The sequence below is a fragment of the Podarcis muralis genome, chromosome 13, assembly GCF_964188315.1.
Source record: "Podarcis muralis chromosome 13, rPodMur119.hap1.1, whole genome shotgun sequence".
Taxonomy (NCBI): Eukaryota; Metazoa; Chordata; class Lepidosauria; order Squamata; family Lacertidae; genus Podarcis; species Podarcis muralis.
Genome location: NC_135667.1, coordinates 22171951 through 22190950, shown reverse-complemented (window position 1 = coordinate 22190950; position 19000 = coordinate 22171951). Strand labels below are relative to the sequence as shown.

The following is a 19000-nucleotide window of genomic DNA, read 5'->3' as shown; positions in this document are numbered from 1 at the left end:
ACAAGATTCAATCAGCAGATATTAACAAGCCCATAGATGTTGTGATGTTGACAGTCTCAGGCACACCCAGTGTTTTATGACTACATATGTAACAAAGTCCTCATCATTGTTACTGAGGAAAAGTACCTGATTTCTGATATCTGTTCCTAGCAAACTAGTGGGTCCTCTTTACCCAGATTTGCCTTTAGAGGGGAGGGGATATTGCAAATGCCTTAAAAATAGTTAGGATGAGCTAGCTTTCCTTCCACTGTACAAGTAACCATTAAAAAGGAAACTCTTAGCAGTTTACTTACACAACCCCTAAGTCAGGCATAGCCCTCCAGATGTTTTGGGACTACAACCCCCATGATCCCTAGCTAACAGGACCAGTGGTCAGGGATGGTGGGAGTTGTGGTCCCAAAACATCTGGAGGGCTGAGTTTGCCTATGCCTGCCCTAAGTATACCTTACCTCTGCAGCAGTTGTGACTGAAGCATTCAATCATTACTCACACAGCAGGGTAGGGAGCTTGTGGTCTTCTAGGGACTCAGCTATACAGCTGCAAATGAAACATTTTAAGTGTGTTGTAAAGTGCAATATACAAACGTGACACTAGATGGTGATGGTAAGCTGTGGGAAATTTAATATATTTTTCAAAACATATTGGTTTTTTTTAAAAAGCATGTTGTTTTTTAAAAAGCATTTTCATTTTCATTTATATGTATGTAGATTCCTCCTTGATCTTGGTGGACTCAAACCCCAATTCCCATTAGCCCTAGTCAGCCTGACCAATTTCTACACAAATCCTTGGCTTTGTGTCCTTTTTCTGGATGGATCCATTTAAATCAAGGCAACTTACGTCATGCATCTGAATTATAATTTAATTCACCCAGAAACAGGGTTGATTTAAATCCAGTTCCCAACTTTATAATTCATCTATTTCTTGAACATGCATGCACGCTAACGGCTTCCTGTAACAATTCAAAGGCATAATATTTTTTACAGCTAAATAGAGCTGTTGTGCTACCCAAGGACATAACCCAAAATCTCTGGCAATGGAATCCATGTCCTTTTTCCACTATGGAATTTGTGCTTAGGGGAACAACTGTGAAATGGAGGATTTCTGCTTGGCACTATCTGTACACATAATAGAAACGCGAAGTAAAATCCGCTGCCTTGAAGGTTAAGGGCTTGGACTGTTGCACTGGTAGTTGTCAGAAGTTTTGGACACACTGATCTAATACTTTCTGAAGTGAAATACATTGCTGGAGTTGGTCATTTGTTTATTGTCTTAAAAATAACACAATATCTAACAGTCTAAGATAATGTCATTTTTCACACATGACTTTTCCATTTTGGCTTTATCCCTCTTAAATAAATCACGACACAATGTAATTTGTCATGTGTTGTTCTTCATCTGAGGTTGCATTTACCTAATTTTAAGACCTGCTAAGGAACAGATGATTGTTAATAATAATAATAATAATAATAATTTATTATTTATACCCCGCCCATCTGCCTGGGTTTCCCCAGCCACTCTGGGCGGCTTCCAACTGAATATTAAAAACAGTACAGCATCAAACATTAAAAACTTCCCTAAAGAGGGCTGCCTTCAGATGACTTTTAAAAGTAAAATAGTTGTTTATTGCTTTGACATCTGCTTTGTTATTATGTCTTCATATGTAAAACCACAGAATTCAAAGAGGGTGCACTTTCTTTCTTTTTTAAATTAAATTTTTATTAAAGTTTTAACAACACCATAACAAACTGAGAAAAAAGAAAAAAAGAAGAAAAATGACATACAAATACAAAAAATAAAACACGTATAACTTCAATTTTTACTTTCTTTTAGCTTACTTTCACGACTTCCTCATACCTTCCCTTTCTGTATTCTAATTTCAAATTCAATTGCCAGCAAATCCTTACCCTACTTTTAAATTAGTTTTAATAACAATTATTTTCTTCAAATTATCCCTTACCGCTTTTAACCCCTTAATGACCAATCCAGCATCTTTCTAACCTTCATTAATTTTACAGTATTTTTTTAGATACTCTTTAAATTTCTTCCAGTCTTCCTGCGCCGTATCCCTTCCCTGGTCACGGATTCTGCTCGTCATTTCCGCCACAAAGAGGGTCACTTTCTTTCTCCCATGACTATGTATCATAGAGAGTCACACAGCACAATCAATAGGTTCTTTGTTATACATTCAGTGACTCCAGCATGCATAGTAAGATTCCGTTCAGTGCAATTAAGGAACCAACTAATATGGCCCATGCAACATAGCATAACATACTTGTGGAGCAGAGTGATTGGGGAGAAAATGAGACATTTATAAAGGTTAATTCCAAGGCCTGACAGCACCTGATTGTTTTAGGTCCCCGCCCCCTGAAATCTCTGTGCACACTGAACTAGACAAACAACACACACCCATACAAATACATATCTCAATACTACTGGAGAAATAATTTAAATCACAACATGGCGTGAAAAAGAAGATTGCAAAAAAATTTCAAGTTCCACTAATTAAATATGATTCTCCACCCACCACACAAACAAACAAAGAAACACAGAACCCTGATTCTTTCAACCTCTGGCTTAAGACTTGTCAAATATGCCCAGTTGAAATGCAGGTCCAAAATGGAGAAAAAACCTTTAGTATTTCCAGACTTTAAACTTTAAACCAGGATGAAATGCAGTGTGTGTGTGTGTGTGTGTGTGTGTGTGTGTGTGTAAAGCAGAAAGAAACTTTTGATAGCTCCAGAATATGAAAAAATATTTTACATACAGGAAGTTGACAGGTTAAGGAAATATTCACCACATTTTGTACTGGTAAGTAAGAAACTGCCAGCAAAAATCCTCATTGACCATGCACAAATACAAAAATAAAGCCCTAATTTCTACCCAACTTAATAATCATCCTTTGCATTTGAAGAACAATGTTTGTTTTAACCGGTTTGCTTGTCTTGCCTAGAAGTTCTTGAAATGTCTCTCACATCAGAGAAAGCAGTAATTCTAATAAAAAAATTCCAACAATAAATAAAAATAATGGTCTCCCCCCCCCCCTTTGAAAAAGGAGATAATGAAAGCCAGCTTGTTTGGTACAGCTAATGGCGATGCTTCACTGGGGAATAAAGACCACACCTCAGAAAGGTCAGTGAGAAGCCTGATGGCATCCTTCTGTTTCATAATCTTGCTTGTTAGGAAACGCATTCCCCGCTGTCTTTTGGTTATATGAGAATCAGTAGACACAACAAGAACATCAGAAGGTTGGCGCTGAGAGAAGAGGCGTGGGAAGGTAAGTGGACTCCAGGATGCTTTTGCCCACTGGTGTCTGACCTCCAGTAATGTATGTCACGCCATTCGCGTAGTCCATGGCTATTTGGGTCTTTGACAAATTGGATGCCTGGGATATGGCTGTGGATCCACTTTTGGTAGTACGTGAGCCGACTATACACACCAGGGCGGTTCTCAATGGCACATCCTTCACCCCAGCTCACAATGCCAGCCAAGACCCATGACTGGCCAACTGGGCATACCATGGGGCCCCCAGAATCACCCTGTGAAACAAAGAAACAGAAATGAATAATAGGGGCAAGGAATGGCACAGTTGCTATCACCAGCAAGGTCCTCTATTAATTTTAACAGCAGGTGTATTTTAGGAGATATAAAGTGGTGAGTTCAGTTTTGAACATTGAGGGCCCCCTTGATGATGATGATGATAACAACAACAACAACAACAACAACAACAACAATAATAATAATAATAATAATAATAAATTTTATTTATATCCCACCCTCCCCAGCCGAAGCTGGGCTCAGGGTGGCTAACAACAAATGTTGATGTTCTTTTTAATGCACATTCATGATAATTTGCACCCATGATGCTGTTGGGGCTGTCACACACAATCCTACTCTCAGGGATTTGTGTGTGCAGAAGATTTGGAACAGTCACCTACCACTTCCAGTGAGTGCATATCCCTTGACTTTCAGCTGAAACCCCATAACGTTTTATACCACAAATGTTCTGGTTTATTTCCATTCTATTTTTTGCTGCCCCAGAGCACCGCAGAATGAACTAAGGCTGCATTTAGACAGCAATTTATTTTGTGTCCCCAGTGTTTTCTTACCCAATGATTGCTGCATTTTATGTGCTTTTTCACATGACATAAAAGGCACATGAAAAGCTAGCAGGAGTTCCATACTTATTCCTATATTAATTGGTTCCAGAACAAAAATGCTTGCAACTGTGCAAACCCCGAAAAGTGCAGGAGTTTTGTGGTGTTTGTGTGGTTCACAGCATGTGATGAAACTTGAGGCAGTGTTCCAGCATACAGTTATTTACCCCACCCGACCCCACCCCCTGTTTTCATGAGGCAATCTTAGGGGAACAGAAGCACACATGCAAATAAAAAGTTGCAACATTTCCATTGACATCTGCTGTTGTGTCACACCATGCCCACTGTTGTGAATGAAATTTAGCATGCCATGACAGTTGTTATATTTTTTTGAGGGGGAGGGGGAGTGGTCAATCTGAATTATATCCGTGGGGTCTCTTCTAGGCCTCTGATCCTGTGTCTGAGGTTAGAATCTGAAATAAAAAACCTGGTGAACTGCTCGAACCAGTTGCTTTCCCTTGGCTGGCTTCATCGGCATCTCAAAGAGTAAGATAAGAAGAGATGTCATAATGAGAAATAAAAATGCTTCGGGGGGGGGGGGGTAAGCATTTCTACACCCCACCCCTGACCTGGTTTGATACCACTTTATCCTAGGAAGGAGAACAATAGGCCAGGGTGCATTTTGTCTGATGTTGGAAGCTGAAGGAGTAGAGAATTGAGTTGGGGAAATGAAAAATTAACAGAACCAAAACTGAAGCACCACCTCTATTCTTCCAGCTATTCTTGTAGCTAATAGCAGCTATGGAGGCCATTTAATTTTAATTGAAACCACAGTGGGAAGGGAGAGCTAATCACTCCTGCATTCTGTGATCCCTTCCCTGTAGTTTTTATTTGATTTTTTAAAAACAACAACCAAGAAACATTAAATGCAATCATGCCTTCCTGTCATATCTAGTTTGGCCTTCAAACTACTTTCAACTCTCTTAAGACATAAACATAAATATCCATCTGTGCTAGCAGCAGAAGTTGCCAAGCAATAATAGAGGACCAGGAGGAGTATTTACACATTTTTAGAAGTGAACGAACAGATAAGCACTCTCACCTTGCATGCATCTTTCCTGCCCTCCGCAAAGCCAGCACAGATCATATCATCCTTGATCACCCGTGGGATCGGGCCATCAGCTATGTTGGTGCGGTAGAGGGCACTGCATGTCTTGGAGTCAATAATGGGCACCTGCAACTTCTGCAGGGTTTGTGGGGATGGAAGGTCGACTGCAATGACAACAACATACACCACTGAAGCACTCCTCCCCCTTAAATGCACTTTTGGGGAGGGAGTGTGTGTCCTCACATACATACAATGACATGCATTGAGCCTCTCCGTCCCATCATTTCTCATATTTACCAATCTATTCACTTTATTTATTTATCACATTAATATCCTCCCTCCCTCCAAATGGCCTAGCATTGTGTACATGGTTCTCCCCTTACTCATTTTATCCTCACTAACAACCTTATGGAGTTGGTTAGACACTGGCGGAGGAACAGGAGTGCGGAGGGAGCAGACCACCCCTGGGACCACTATTCCAGTAGGATGCCATCGCAGCGCCCCCCCCCGGACACGTGCCACACCCCCGTGTGCCGGGCACCATGCCCCCAGAACGCGTGCCACACCCCTGGGGGTGCCAGCCGCACCCCTGCCTGCTGTCCATCCCCATGTAGCTTCGCCACTGGGTTAGACTGGGAGAAAGTGATTGTCCCACTGTCACCCAGTATGTTTTGTGGCTGAGTGGGGATTTGAACTTGAATATGTCAGGCCCTAGTACAACACTCAAATCACTACACCAAACAGGGACTCTTAGCCACTCCTCCTTTTCTTTCTCCTTCCTACTGTCACTGGCGGAGGAAGGGGGTGCGAGGGGTGCAGTCTGCTCTGCATGTCATCCCCGAGGGGGGGTGACATCGCCACACCACCCCTCCCACGCTTGCTTTCCTTGGTATAGGGTATTCATATTCAATTTTAGATTTTAATTTAATATAAAGCAATTTTACTGGGTACCCTGATTTCTATTGTGAAGTTATTACTATATCTTTTTCCTCCACACAAGTTCCTGCCCCTGTCTCCTCCTCCTCCTCCTCCTCCTCCTCCTCCTCCTCCTCCTCCTCTCTCTCTCTCTCTCTCTCTCTCTCTCACACACACACACACACACACACACACACATGAACAAACCTGAATGACGCAGGTTGCCCCAGCCGGTGACCCAGCAAACTTTGCCTGGAGGAAACTTCACAGAAGCATCAGGCAGGCAAATGGGTAGGATAAATTCTGAATAGTGGACCTTCCTGGCCAACTGCACAAGAGCGATGTCCCCGCTGCTGGTCTGTCCTGCGTAAGTTGGGTTTACGATGACCTTCTTCACTCCCAAGCAGCATGACTGGGGGCCAGGATTGGATAGCTGGTTGGCCCCTAGGAGGACCTGGTACTGGGAGAGATCTCTGAACCTGGAAACATGACAGAAAGAGTGGGGTTAGGCGAATGAATGGGATTTGGGGCTGTATTTTGGAGCAAAATTCTGTTGGAGAACTGCACTGCAAAATTTGGATCAGTGCACATTTTGAATGATTGCTCTGTGTCAGTTTGCATCTTGTTTCAGAAAGTGTGAGTTTGATAGTTGACCCTGTGGGTGGAGTGGGAGAAAAGCAAGCCAGAGCAAGCTGTGGTAACTTCTTTGGCTGTCCTTTCCTTCTCAAAAGGCCAGAGTTAGTATTGCCATACATCCGGAATTCCCCAGATGTACCCGGAATACTGTAATCAGAAGCAGTGTCCTGTCAGAAATTGGCTAAACGTCCAGAAAAATCCGGACATATTGCAACCCAGATATATTGCAACCCGTGTCAGCAATGTTGGTTTCTGGTTTGCACACCCCCCCAAATGTTCAACAACCTTTGTGTCCAGATTTTCACTTTTTGAAATATGGCAACTCTACCAGATCTAGTATTCTGGGTTGGGGGATCCAAAGGCATCAGTAATTTTGCCATCCCACCCTGTATACTCACTGATAGAAACAGTGTGCTGCGGTTATCACCCACTCCTCGGAGATGAGGGACCCTCCGCACACATGCCTTTTGTTCAGCTGTAAGCTGATCTGCCAGGGGAACTCCCCTGGCACTGTGTCCTGTCCCTTCACAATCCGGTTGAGGCTGACATGAGGCCGCCCACAGGCTGCAAGAAAGGACAAAGATTCATTCAAACTGCCATGAGGTTAGAGGAGACACTGAGATCATATGGATTCTAATTGATAATATAGTGGAGACAGGTTTGACTCAACCTTAACAGCACATTCATGTAATCGTATGGCCATCTTCATCATTATCCCTGGTGAGAAAAAAGCAAGCCAACAGCAGTGACTCTTATATAGGTGCAATGGGCAGAATCTCATAAAGGCAGGGGAATTCCGTCTCTCATAGGAGCCACTCCTAGGGGCCAAGTTCCCTTCAGTACCCCAATAAAATATTTGAGGGGCTGGGCCCCCCAAAGTTGATTTCAATTGCCATTCAAATGATGTGCATGCACCGCACCATGTGATTAATTGTGTAGGGCAGGGCTTATCTGCCTCCCATATTTATTCTAGTTGGCACCCCTGCAGTGTCTCTGCATCAAAAGGTATTCAGTGCTTCACTTGCCCCAAGGCAGAAACGAGAAAAAAATTACTCAGCGCTAGCAAAACAGCTCCTTAGAAGACTTCTCTGTGGATGAACAATCTGTGGATGAACAATCTGGGCTCACGACATGAAAAAATATTTAAATTACTTATTCCATGCCTCACATATATGCTCCAATACACAGCTGGGCAATTACTGGACAAAGGAATTGCTGAGCCAAATATTTTCAAATGAAAAAGCTGAATTTGGAGGGAAAACACATACCCTGCGTAAAAGCCTTCAACCCCTGGAATCTCAAACCGTTCAGAGATTGGGGTGACATGCATCAATACATTTGAAACAGAAGGAAGAGAAATGCAGAAAATGTACACTCACCACTGGTAGCCTGAACTTCTTGCAGACCTGCAACATGACAAGACAGCAGTGAGAGGGTGCCAAGAAATCCGATGAGATTCACTGGATCTAAGACTCATTGGCGTAGCTGCACTGTATCTCCAAACAGCAGCTCTACTTTATTCCAAGCCAATGCTCTTGAGACAGGAAGCATCCTTGAAAAAGGCAACATACATTCCCTCCAGGACGTCGCAACGCCAACACAATAATGTGTACAACTTTATGGACCATCAGTAGTCATCATCATTCCCTTTCCCAGTGAATGTGCCAAATAAAAGCTCTCTAGGTATGTTTTTGATCTCTCGATGTCCTGACATCAGTCCTGACAAATGAGCAGGTTGCATTAATGTATCAAATTTGCAGATGAATCAGAATTGGGAGGGAGTGCAAACATTTTAGAGGATGGGATTAATTCTTTTTTAATGATCTTAGTAAAATGGTAGACATCAACAAAAACTGGTTCTACCAGAATCAAACCAAAACAAGGAGCTCATTCAGCTGAAATCCCGAATGAAAAGTTTCTCCTGTTGTATACATAATCCTGTCTCCTGGGTGGGACTGGAAAATCCCTTCTCCTTTCTTTCTCAGAAATTACAGCACACAGACACGTATTCTGTTTGGCCTTTAACTGGGAGGTGGGCAGCAATTATACAGGATTATGGGGCAGGTCAACAGGGTGGTTGTATGTGGATTGTTGGCTCTAGCTGGGCTTGAGGTGGGGCAGCTAAGCCGACTGCAAGTCTAGCCCGTATCTTCATCCCAACAGCCCACATACATCCATGTCTCCAGTTGCAATCGGGAAACAATAGACTGGTATGCTTCATAATTCCTCACTGTCTGGGACATCTATGCTACCTTGTCCATCTTGATCATACCAGCCTCTCCTTCTGTACTGTGGCATCACAATTTCCGTTCCAGTCAAGAACCTGTGCTCCCAAAGTAACCTCTCTCTCGAACACTAATTTAGCAAAGCCGTAATTTACTTTCCCCCACCTACCTGGCAACACCCTGAAACCCAATTATAACATCATCAAAATCAACTAAAGAAACTATTATGATGTCTCTTTCATCTCAATTAATGGCTCTTCCTTGCAGACACATGTCTGGTGCAGGATCGTTAAGATGGTATCTCTCTGCTTGTTAGTATTTTTCTTCTTTTTTAAAACATAGTTTTATTAAAGGTTTCTTAGTTTACAAAAAGACATGTGTTGTCTCTTTTTTCAAGTTGTTTTCTGCACATCAGTTTCATTTGTTGTGAGACATTAGTGTGACATACAGTGTTAGGTTAGGAAAGGGGGGGAACGGTAAGTGGGGTGGGGTCAGGTGGTTATTCTTCTATTCTTCTACTTAGTGTATGTGTGGGGTTTTGTGTCAGTGTTACTTGTATGGGTTCTCTTACTATTCACTTGTTGTATTTCCTTGGTGGTGAGAGAGGTTGGGGTGGCTTAGGGTGTGGTTGGTTGTCTTTGGTTGGCTGTAGTGAGATTTGGTTTGTGTGTGAGAGCAGGGTGTGTGTGTATTTTTGAATCAAGTTAGCCAGATTGATTTGTATGCTGTTGGCAGATTGTTGTTGTTGTTTTGTTGGAGTGTGTATGTGATAAAGAAGAACTATACCGGGGTGAAGGCATCTTCTTCTATTTGTCTCCATGTCAGTTTCAGTTTATTAGTTAGTTTTTCTGATAAAGCTGTTTTCCATACTATTTTATACCATTGATCCATGCTTACTCCTGACAGGTCTCTTCAGTGTCTGGCTTTAAAAAGGAGGAGAAGCAACAAAAACTGAGCCACAAATTTTCCCTCAGGTCTTGAGTTCCTCTGAAGTCAGAGGCAGAGAGAGTCTCACAACTGTATTCAGGTAGATAAGCCAGCCCTAGGAGCTGCCTTATGCACTGGGTCTAGAACTTCTCTCAGAAAAATTGGGTGAGCATAACCATGCATTATTAAGCCAAGGAACAAACATGCCTTGGTTTTCAATCAGTGGATTTCAAGCAGCTGCAGAATAAATGAATGCAGCATACAACAGGTAGAAGAGAGACTTAAGCAACAGTGTAATAATGGATGAGGAAGCATTGGCATTGATCCTTGGCACCATAAGTCACTGGTAGATTAGAGTGCATGCATTGCATGCAAAAGAGCCTTGTTCACATGGTGGATCTCCAAGCTGGGCCATGAAAGACTTCATCTGAAAACTTAAGAGAGCTACTGCCAGGCAGTGTAGACCTAAAGCGGGGAACATTTAATGATTCAAACGTAGCCAACCTTTTCAGGTCAGCATTCCAGCAGCAGACTGGGTCAAAGGTGGACGCGGGTGAGGAAATGGCCAAAAATGGACTTGTTTGAAATGAAATCAATTGAAATTATGGTGGGATAAGTTAAAATCTACTTTATATTTTGGAAAGTTGATTGCTCATTATAAGTCATAAGATATAGTAGGCAAAATTTGTATAGTGGTTCCTGAGATCAAGGAGCAGATTTTCATACATGTTTGGCTACAACTGGACACCATTTTGAATGAAAGAGTGGTCAGGACCTTTCAAAACGGCATTGATTTTAACCATTGATCTGAAAACTGCAGTGATTTTTGGGGGGGTTTCTTAGAACTTCCAAGCATGGATGGTTTATAATGGTTTCATTTCTCCACCACCCTCACTAAACTTTAGATTGTGGGCCTGCACCAAGAAATGCTGGGGATGAGGCTGCCAGTAAAAAAAGGAGGGCAATGCTGCTGCCATAGACAATACTGAGAAGGAAGAATTGTTTTCATCTGATATAATGGTATTTCCCATGCCCCCTAACTTGCTATGAGAAAATTGGAAGAGGAGGAGGAGGAATGATGATTAATAATAATAATAATAATAATAATAATAATAATGTTATACCCTGCACATCTGGCTGGGTTTTCTCTGCCACTATTAACAAGTGTATCCTTATTTTGATCTGGAGGGTATGCTGCAGTTATTCAGCGGCACATCAGACATGTTCAGAGATGTTTTCCAATTGCCTCACATGCTACAAGATTCAGCCATTGACTTGAAAACCTCCAGGGGAAATGGCAACGGATTTGCAGTGATGTAAAGGAAAAGGGTTAACCCCAGCAATACCAAGCAGCAGAATGGGCCACAGAATGAGATGGCTGGGCCTGCTGAAGCAGCAGATGAGATGGGAATCATGTGGTCAAGTGCTGAGGTGGTAGAATGGACTGTAGCACTTCAGACTACAGGTGGGTGGGAATCACATTTTTTACTATTTCCCTGTGTTAAAAATGAAGCCAAGCTCAGCAGGAAGAGGGATAGAGGAGAATCTTTGCCCTAGTGCATGAATTTTCAACTTGCAGGGGATTGTGACATGGAGCAGTGTTAAATAAAATGGAGCCCTCACCTGCATTGTGAAGTAGTGTCATCTATTCTACCACCTCATTCTGCTGCATGTGTAGGCCAGACCAAAGATCTAGACCCAACTAGGCCCAGTTTCACAACATTGGTTCACCTATCCCAGAAGCTGGGAGCAGGTTTCAGAACCTGTGTTATGTAGTGGTTAGAATGTAAGGTAGATCCAGGTTCATATCTTTGCTTAGGCATGAAGCTCACAGTGTAACCTTGGGCTCTGCAAATCTGTGAACTTAATCTACTTTGCAAGGTTGATGGGAGAACAAAAAAAAGAAAAAAAGTTGAGCTGAAGAAGAACTATGGAAAAAGAGTGGGAATTGGATAAAAATTAAGTTTCTCTACAGTTGAAAGGATAGGAGAATGTCTAAGTGCTTTACTTATAATAACAACCAGCTGCAGTTAAGCTATAAGGCAGCGCAAAGCAGGTAAGGCAACTATAAGATCGCTGATTAGAATCTCTACAAAACCACAACCACACAGGAATAATCAACAGAGATCAAAGGGTGAGGAAGGAGAGAAAAAGAGAACTTGGAGGCAGTCAGCAAAAAAGCCAAGCAAAGCCATAATAAGACATAAAGGGAGGCAGAATGATTTAATGTCTGCAAGGGGAAGAAGGAATGTTTCTGAAAATATGTCCTGGAGGAGTGTAAAGAAACCGATTAGAGGGAACACTGGCTGACCTGATGCCAATGAAGGACACAAGAACTTGTAAAATTAATAGACCATCAAGCAAATGTTAGAACAATCCAGGGAGGTAGGGAGGTTTACTGGGAGATATATATATATTCTCCTGGTGGAGACACCAGGGAAAGTTATTTGCAGCTGAAAATAGATGTTGGTAGGATTTGTGAGTCCACTCATGAGAGGTCTGTGGAGAACTGGAGTAAAAGCAAACTAATAAATGCTTGGCATAACTCTTCCCTCAGGCAGAAAGACAAATTCTCTTTACTGTGATTTCAAAATTGGAGCCATCTGGTTGAGATTTCTAAGGATGAGGTAATGTGGATTTCAAGACACAGCTGGTTGAAATTTGTATACAATGTTCACAGGGAACATTCAGAACTGGTGCTGGTGTTTAGAAGCAACCCCCACACTGGATCATATACTACAGTTGGGGTAAAGGCTGTTACAGACATACCTTCAAAGGAAATCTTGTGGGAGTATAGGAGATTAGAAGAGGAGCTATGTGTCTGCCTGAGCTATGGTGAACCTGGTGAATGTGATGAGGCTTTGTCTGCAGCTAATGATTGCTGTCATGAGCAGTACTTTGCTTCAGTACCATTGTCTCTGTCTGCTATGTCCGTCCTCTGAACTAAGCTCTCAGATTGACAGTTCACACCAGAGAGAGGGAAGTGGCATCTCCAAAACCATGCCCATCAACCCCTACCCTCCACAAAGAAACCAGAATGATACTTTTAGACATGCCCAACTAATGAAAATATTCAGGATCCATTCTGGATAGTTCACAAAAGTCAGTTTTTTTTTGGGGGGGGGGGTTTGAAGTGTTTCCTTGAGTACATTATTTTGGAAAACTAGTTGAATAATGATGGGTACAATAGGTCAGTGCCCAACCAGGGACGGCTGTGCACAGGATTCCTCCTGCATTGCAGGAGGTTGGACTAGATGGCCATCAAGTCCCTTCCAACTCTACAATTCTATTATTCTATGTCATTTGGCAGCATGCCAAAAAAATTGAAGAAGAAGAAGAAGAAGAAGAAGAAGAAGAAGAAGAAGAAGAAGAAGAAGAAGAAGAAGAAACAGCAGCTATACCACTATAAAGAGTAAATGCAGAAAGAACCAAAGTATAGGCAGGGATTGAATTTAGTACTTTTTGCTTGAAAAACTGAGCTATAGTCCTCATGTGCTGGCGACACTATTTGTATAGTATTGGCTTCAAAGGGATGTGTTTTTAATATAGTAAACCTAGTGCATGCAAGACCTGCTGGAAGAATTCCAGTTCTGTTTCCCAGTCCTGAGCAGAGGAATTTCATGGAAATTCTGCGGTAAATCTGGGCTGGCAGCTAAACCTCTGGCACGTTCACTCAACATCATCAGAGATTAGCTTTACATAAGTGTCCCAGATGCTTTGGTGAAGGCTGCTAACTCATTACAGAAATTTTGGGTGATTAATTATGCGGTCTATAGTCAATGAATTAATTCATTGATTAAGCCTACATAAATTTTCACAATTGCTCTATAGAAAAAAAAGTGTTATGCTTAAGGCATCTTTGTATTTGCATATGTTTGTGTGTGTTTGATTAAAAAAATAGGTGCAGCAATACAGCTGGCTGGAGCATGGGAATAAATAATTTCAGACAGGTTGGTAGGAGTTAGATGGTAGATCCTATAACAGGGGCATTGCTGTAAACACAGATTTGCACATGCTCATTTATAGGAGAAAGATCTAGGGGTCGAAGAAGACCACAAGCTTAACATGAGTTAACAGTATGATGCAGAAGCTAAAATAGCTAATGCTATTCTAGGCTGCATCAAGAGAAGTATAGGATCCCAATCAAGGAAAGTAATAGTACTGCTCTGTTCTGCCTTGGTCAGACTACACCTGGAGTACTGTGTCTAGGAATTTACAAGTTGCCAGCATTCTATGTTTCTAAGGTCCCTAAAAGCATTCAGCTGGAGGAGCAGTTTACATACATCTCTGCAATGCCATTGAATTCTTTTTGTTTCCATAGTGTTCATCCTTAACTAAAATGGGAACTCTGCCCCCTCTGTGGTGGTTGAAGAGGGGGGGGGGGACCCTATCAAAAAAGAGGGCTAGATGGACTCTAGAGGAAGTTGTTGCGGCACCAGACCAATAGCTTCCTTCCAAAACCATGGTCCATGTGAACTTAACTGTTGTACACTTTCCAAATGAGCACAAAAGCACTCCAAACTATAGTGGGATTCTTGGTGGCTTTGCTCTGCCTCAACTGACAGAGGCAGTAATGTTTTTGAATGCCAGTTGCTAGAAAACCACAGGAGATGCTGTTGTACTCAAGTCCTGCTTGCAAGCTTGCAGTTAGCCACTGTGAGACCAGCATGCTGGATTAGATGGGCCTGAGATGTGGTCCAGTAGATAAGAAACAGGAGCTTCAACATGCTCCTTACAGATGCTACACATTGCAAATGAGCAAAGACATTTGAGAACTCTACACATCCCAAGATAACATTTAGACCTGCCCTTATATTGAGTCAGAAAGCGGGTCCATCTACCCCCAAAAACTTACTCTAGAATTACTTTCCAGCATCTTAAGTGAAAGTCTGTCTCATCCTCTGCTACCTGATCCTTTTAACTGGAGATGCCAGGGAAGGAACTGGGGTGGGGGGGTGGGGTGCTTCTGCAGACAAAGCTTGGGCTCTGCCACTGAGCTATGGCTTTCTCTACTCCTTTGAAGAAAGCTTCAGACTTCCCCACACCCCTTCTTCAGTGCAGGTAAGGTGGAACAATTTTTCCCAGGTGGCAGATCTGCCCCATCTCCTCCATGCCTCTACCATTGCATCACTGACAGCCCCACTGGGACTCTGCCCTCATCGCCTCCACAGCACCATTGCACTTGCTGCTGCTGGAGCAGCTTCACAGTTGTGCCAGCTGCAATAAGGAATGAATGCCTAAAGGGGAAAGTAGTCCAGATATAGGCTAATACATATGAAAAAGAAAAGCTTCAGCTGAGTCAGTCCATTGATCCACGTAGCCCAGCATTGTCTTTTCTGATTGGCGGTCTTTGCAAACACAGTTAAGTGGCAGACCACAACTCAATGACAGAGGACATTGTTTGCAAGAAGAGGGTCCCAAGTGCAATACCTGGCATCTCTGTTTTAAAAAGATCAGGTAGAGGATGATAGGAAATGACCCTAGAGAGCTGCTGCTAGTCAGAATAGACAATATTGGGCTAGATGGACAAGTAGTCTGATGCGATATGTGGTAACTTTCTGTGTCTGTTGGTTTATTCCTGTCCCTGCTACCTGAGGACATTTAACAAGATGTGCCATGGATTGAAACGGGGTACCTTTAATATGGCAAACATACCACTGAGCTATGGGCACCTCTTCCTTCCTCTGTATGCATATCTAAAAGGCTGCTAATACAAGGCAGTAAATGAATTTGTTATAAGGTTATTAGAGAATAACAGGACAAAACAATGCTAACAATCTTGAATTCAAAGTTTGGAAAGTGGGGTTTTGCTGAGACGCAGACATCCTTCTTGGACGTCATTCTTCTAGATCTGTGTCCATAGCCACTAGCCCTTTCCCATTGCACTACCAAAGCAATACCACTTCTGTCCTAGAGCTAGGAGCAAAACCAAGGAGTCTTCTAATCCTTCTAAGATTCTAAAACTCACTGTTGTTTTTGGTTGTTGTTTAGTCCAATTGGTTTAGCTGTTGGAAGTAGGTAAAAAAGATGGTGGTTTTTCTTACCCATCAGTGCTAACAGAAGCATGAGTAGACGAGCTTCCCTGGTCGCCACAAGGCCTTGTCTTTTGATCACTTGCCACTCCAACATGGTGGGTTTTGCTAGTGCCAAAAACCAAAGAGCCAATCAGGAAGAATCTGTAGCTTTCCAGAAAGTGGACACATAAGTGATAGGAAGCCACTGAAAGATATCCAGTCATCAGCAACGAGAGTCACCTCACTTATATAGCTGTCTGTGGCAGGTAGGTTGTGTCCTGGTCGAGAATGTTGACCAACAAGTTCAGCAGATCTTGGCACACATCTTTGCCTTCATTTCTAGCATCCATCCTGCTGGGGCCAATTGCTGAGGTTGCCAGGAAGAAGTAAATGCAACTGAGAGACCACACCTGAACCTACCATGCCCAGCCGTCTTTTCTCCATGCTCATCCACCCTCAGCTCCATACCAGTCTCCATTATTTGTCTAGCACTTTGGGAGTGGTGACACCCCAGGTAACCTATACTGAAATCTGAGCTCCAGGAAACAACAACTTGTGAACAGTAGCACTGAAGTGCAATACAATATTTCAGTAAACATGGCAGCACTGTGATGCTCCTGAGAAGGTTGCAGAAGGATAATATTGATGATACCATTGGTGTGGATGGTGCTTGACAAAATATAAGAGAACATGTCCCTGCCTCTGAGGAGGTTATAGGGGAGGAATAGAGGAAGAGGATGGAAATGGAGATAAGGGTAAAGAATGTGGGAAAGTATGCACATTTATGGAAGGTTTGAGGTTATGGGAACTGAGAAGTTATGCTAAAGTTTTACATTCAAGGTGGGAGATCTTTGAGGAGAGATACGAAGGAAGTGGAGGAGTTTGCATCATATAGGTTTTCTGGAAAATAGCTCAAAGCCTAAGGAGCAGCAAGTGAGAAAGGGTGGGGTTGTAGGATGAAGTGGGATGTCTGATGATAATGGAGCTAAAGGCCATGGGCAAGTGTATATCAGATGTCTTAATTAAGTCTGCAGTTCAGTACCCATTACCTTGGAAGTGGGCATGTCTAGGATTGCACTGTTAAGTTACTTAAAGAGTTCTACTTCAGGAAGGCATCTAAGGTGGTATTACTGTTAAAAGAGGTCCAGTAAGCAACCCTGGCATTGGACATTGTTTTCATGATAGGGATCCTTTGGATAGTAGAGAAATAAAGCATGCTCTACCATATCCTCCATTCATTTTACTGTTTACTACTGACTTCCAGGATGGAGTGTGTAGGAACACTAGCAAAGATACACTGAAAGAGTCAGGCAACACATCCACACACCAGTATAACATGAGGTCATTGGAATATTTCATGCACTGTGTCCACCACAAGGGAATGTTTTTAGTGAATAGCACAAAATGCTTGTGCATTAGGTAGAACCATGAGATCCAGACCTTCCATTTGAGGTTTCATTTGAGGTTTCCTTTTCTACCACCAAGAATTATCTTTGTATCATCTTAGATTATCTTTGTTCTGTTTTTTTTAAAAAAAAGTGATAACATCACTTTTTGAGAGTGACACTGATTTAAGGACATGGTAGGGATAAAAAGAGAGAGGGATGTTTCTCAAAATGCAAATAACCTAGACACTGAACTCACTAAGAGATAAACATAAGATCAGGCCTACTGGATCAGATCCAACATCCTGTTCTCATAGTGGCCAAGACTCTCCCCTCCTGCAGTTTTCAGGTATTCAGAAAGATAACTGAGATATCCTCAAATGTTCCTTCCAACAAGGACAACAATTTAATTGCTGTAAACGACATCAAGGAGTGGCTGTACACTTCAAAAGCTTATTAAATACCTTTTGAAATATGATAGCTTCTTCTACCAGAACAAAAGACATATTGCTAAAATGGGGTGTGGGGAATCTGATTTGAGTAACTAATTTGGTATTTTGTTAATGTGCCTTGGTAAATTGCATGTTCCAGGCTGCCTAATAGGCCTAAGACTCCAAGGCACTGTATAGGCATGAAAAGTGCATTGTCACTCCAGAGGTTATACATTAGTATATTACTTAAAACTGATGTTTCTGGTCTTTCGTGTAGACATTATTTTTCCCCATCCAAGGGGATATTCTGAATTGTCTGCTTCGTCCCATTAAATTCTTCCCATTTACCTCCTGGAGTTTGGTAAAGCTCCAGAATTCAATATCCAACTCAAAAAAACAGTTTTCCTGTTACTGGTTTGGCCCCACTTAGCATCACTGCTCCTGCTTTCCAATAATGAGGCACTCACTCCCTATTTAATTAGAGACTCCTCAGGTGGAAGCTTGTTGGACTTTCCAGGAACCCCTTTCTTAAGCATCGGCATAGATGTTATTGGTCACCTGACCAAATGCACAACTTGTTCTGTGCTTTACTCCCTCAGCCCTAATACATCTGAGATATTTCCTAGCTGAAATAGTGGTTGAGTAATGGAAGAAATGAAATATGCATGAAATATCCTACTACAAGTGGGCTTTGGCTCTCTAGCAGATTACCTAAAATGCATATTTATGGGGAGGGAGGTGGAGCTATTATTGAGCCATAGTCACAAAGTCTTGGCTCCCTCCAGAATATTCCACCTCTTTTTATTCCCTTAATGTTCAGATTTCATTTTTAAATATTCTTGGGTCCTGGGTGTTCTGCATTGATCCCTTGATGTAACTTTAGATATCCTGCACACATGCATACACAGACACATGCCATAGAATTTCTGACTTATAGATGTGGACCACACTCTGCTCTACAACAAATATTGAATTTGGGGGTGGGGCTGGAATCCCAAATGCAAATTCTCAAAAATCCAATTTTTAATAGCTTTGTCCTACCTACTTTGTATCCTGTCTTTGAGTGGGAGAGGTGAAGAAAATGTGTCTTGCTTTCCTTTAAAAAAGAAAAAAAGCAACTAGATAAAAAAGTCTTTGTATTTTGTATGAGAAGGTGTTGGCCGTGACCAAACAAAAACATTTTATAATCCACTACTGTTTCGGACCACCCATGAAGAGGTGTTGAACTATGCGGCAAGATATATTCCTCATTCCATTACCTTCCT

General features: G+C 42.2%; 1 protein-coding gene across 1 annotated transcript; it reads right to left on the bottom strand.

Annotated features, from left to right (window-relative positions):
• Positions 1-3198: 3198 nt before the first annotated feature.
• Positions 3199-16397, bottom strand: LOC114581433 (serine protease 27-like). Its single transcript, XM_077918155.1, has 6 exons — positions 16340-16397; positions 8133-8159; positions 7152-7317; positions 6325-6596; positions 5197-5366; positions 3199-3536 (listed from the first exon to the last, which is right to left on the bottom strand). The coding sequence occupies exons 1-6, from the start codon at positions 16395-16397 to the stop codon at positions 3207-3209; spliced, it is 1023 nt and encodes a 340-aa protein (XP_077774281.1). The 3' UTR covers positions 3199-3206.
• Positions 16398-19000: the final 2603 nt, after the last annotated feature.

Coding starts and splice junctions, on each gene's coding strand:
- LOC114581433 (XM_077918155.1), bottom strand. CDS start 16,397: ATGGAGACTGGTATGGAGCTGAGGGTGGATGAGCATGGAGAAAAGACG. Junction 8,160..16,339: donor AGAAAAGACGGCTGGGCATG/GTAGGTTCAGGT, acceptor GTCATGTTGCAG/GTCTGCAAGAAGTTCAGGCT. Junction 5,367..6,324: donor GGGCAACCTGCGTCATTCAG/GTTTGTTCATGT, acceptor TTGTCATTGCAG/TCGACCTTCCATCCCCACAA.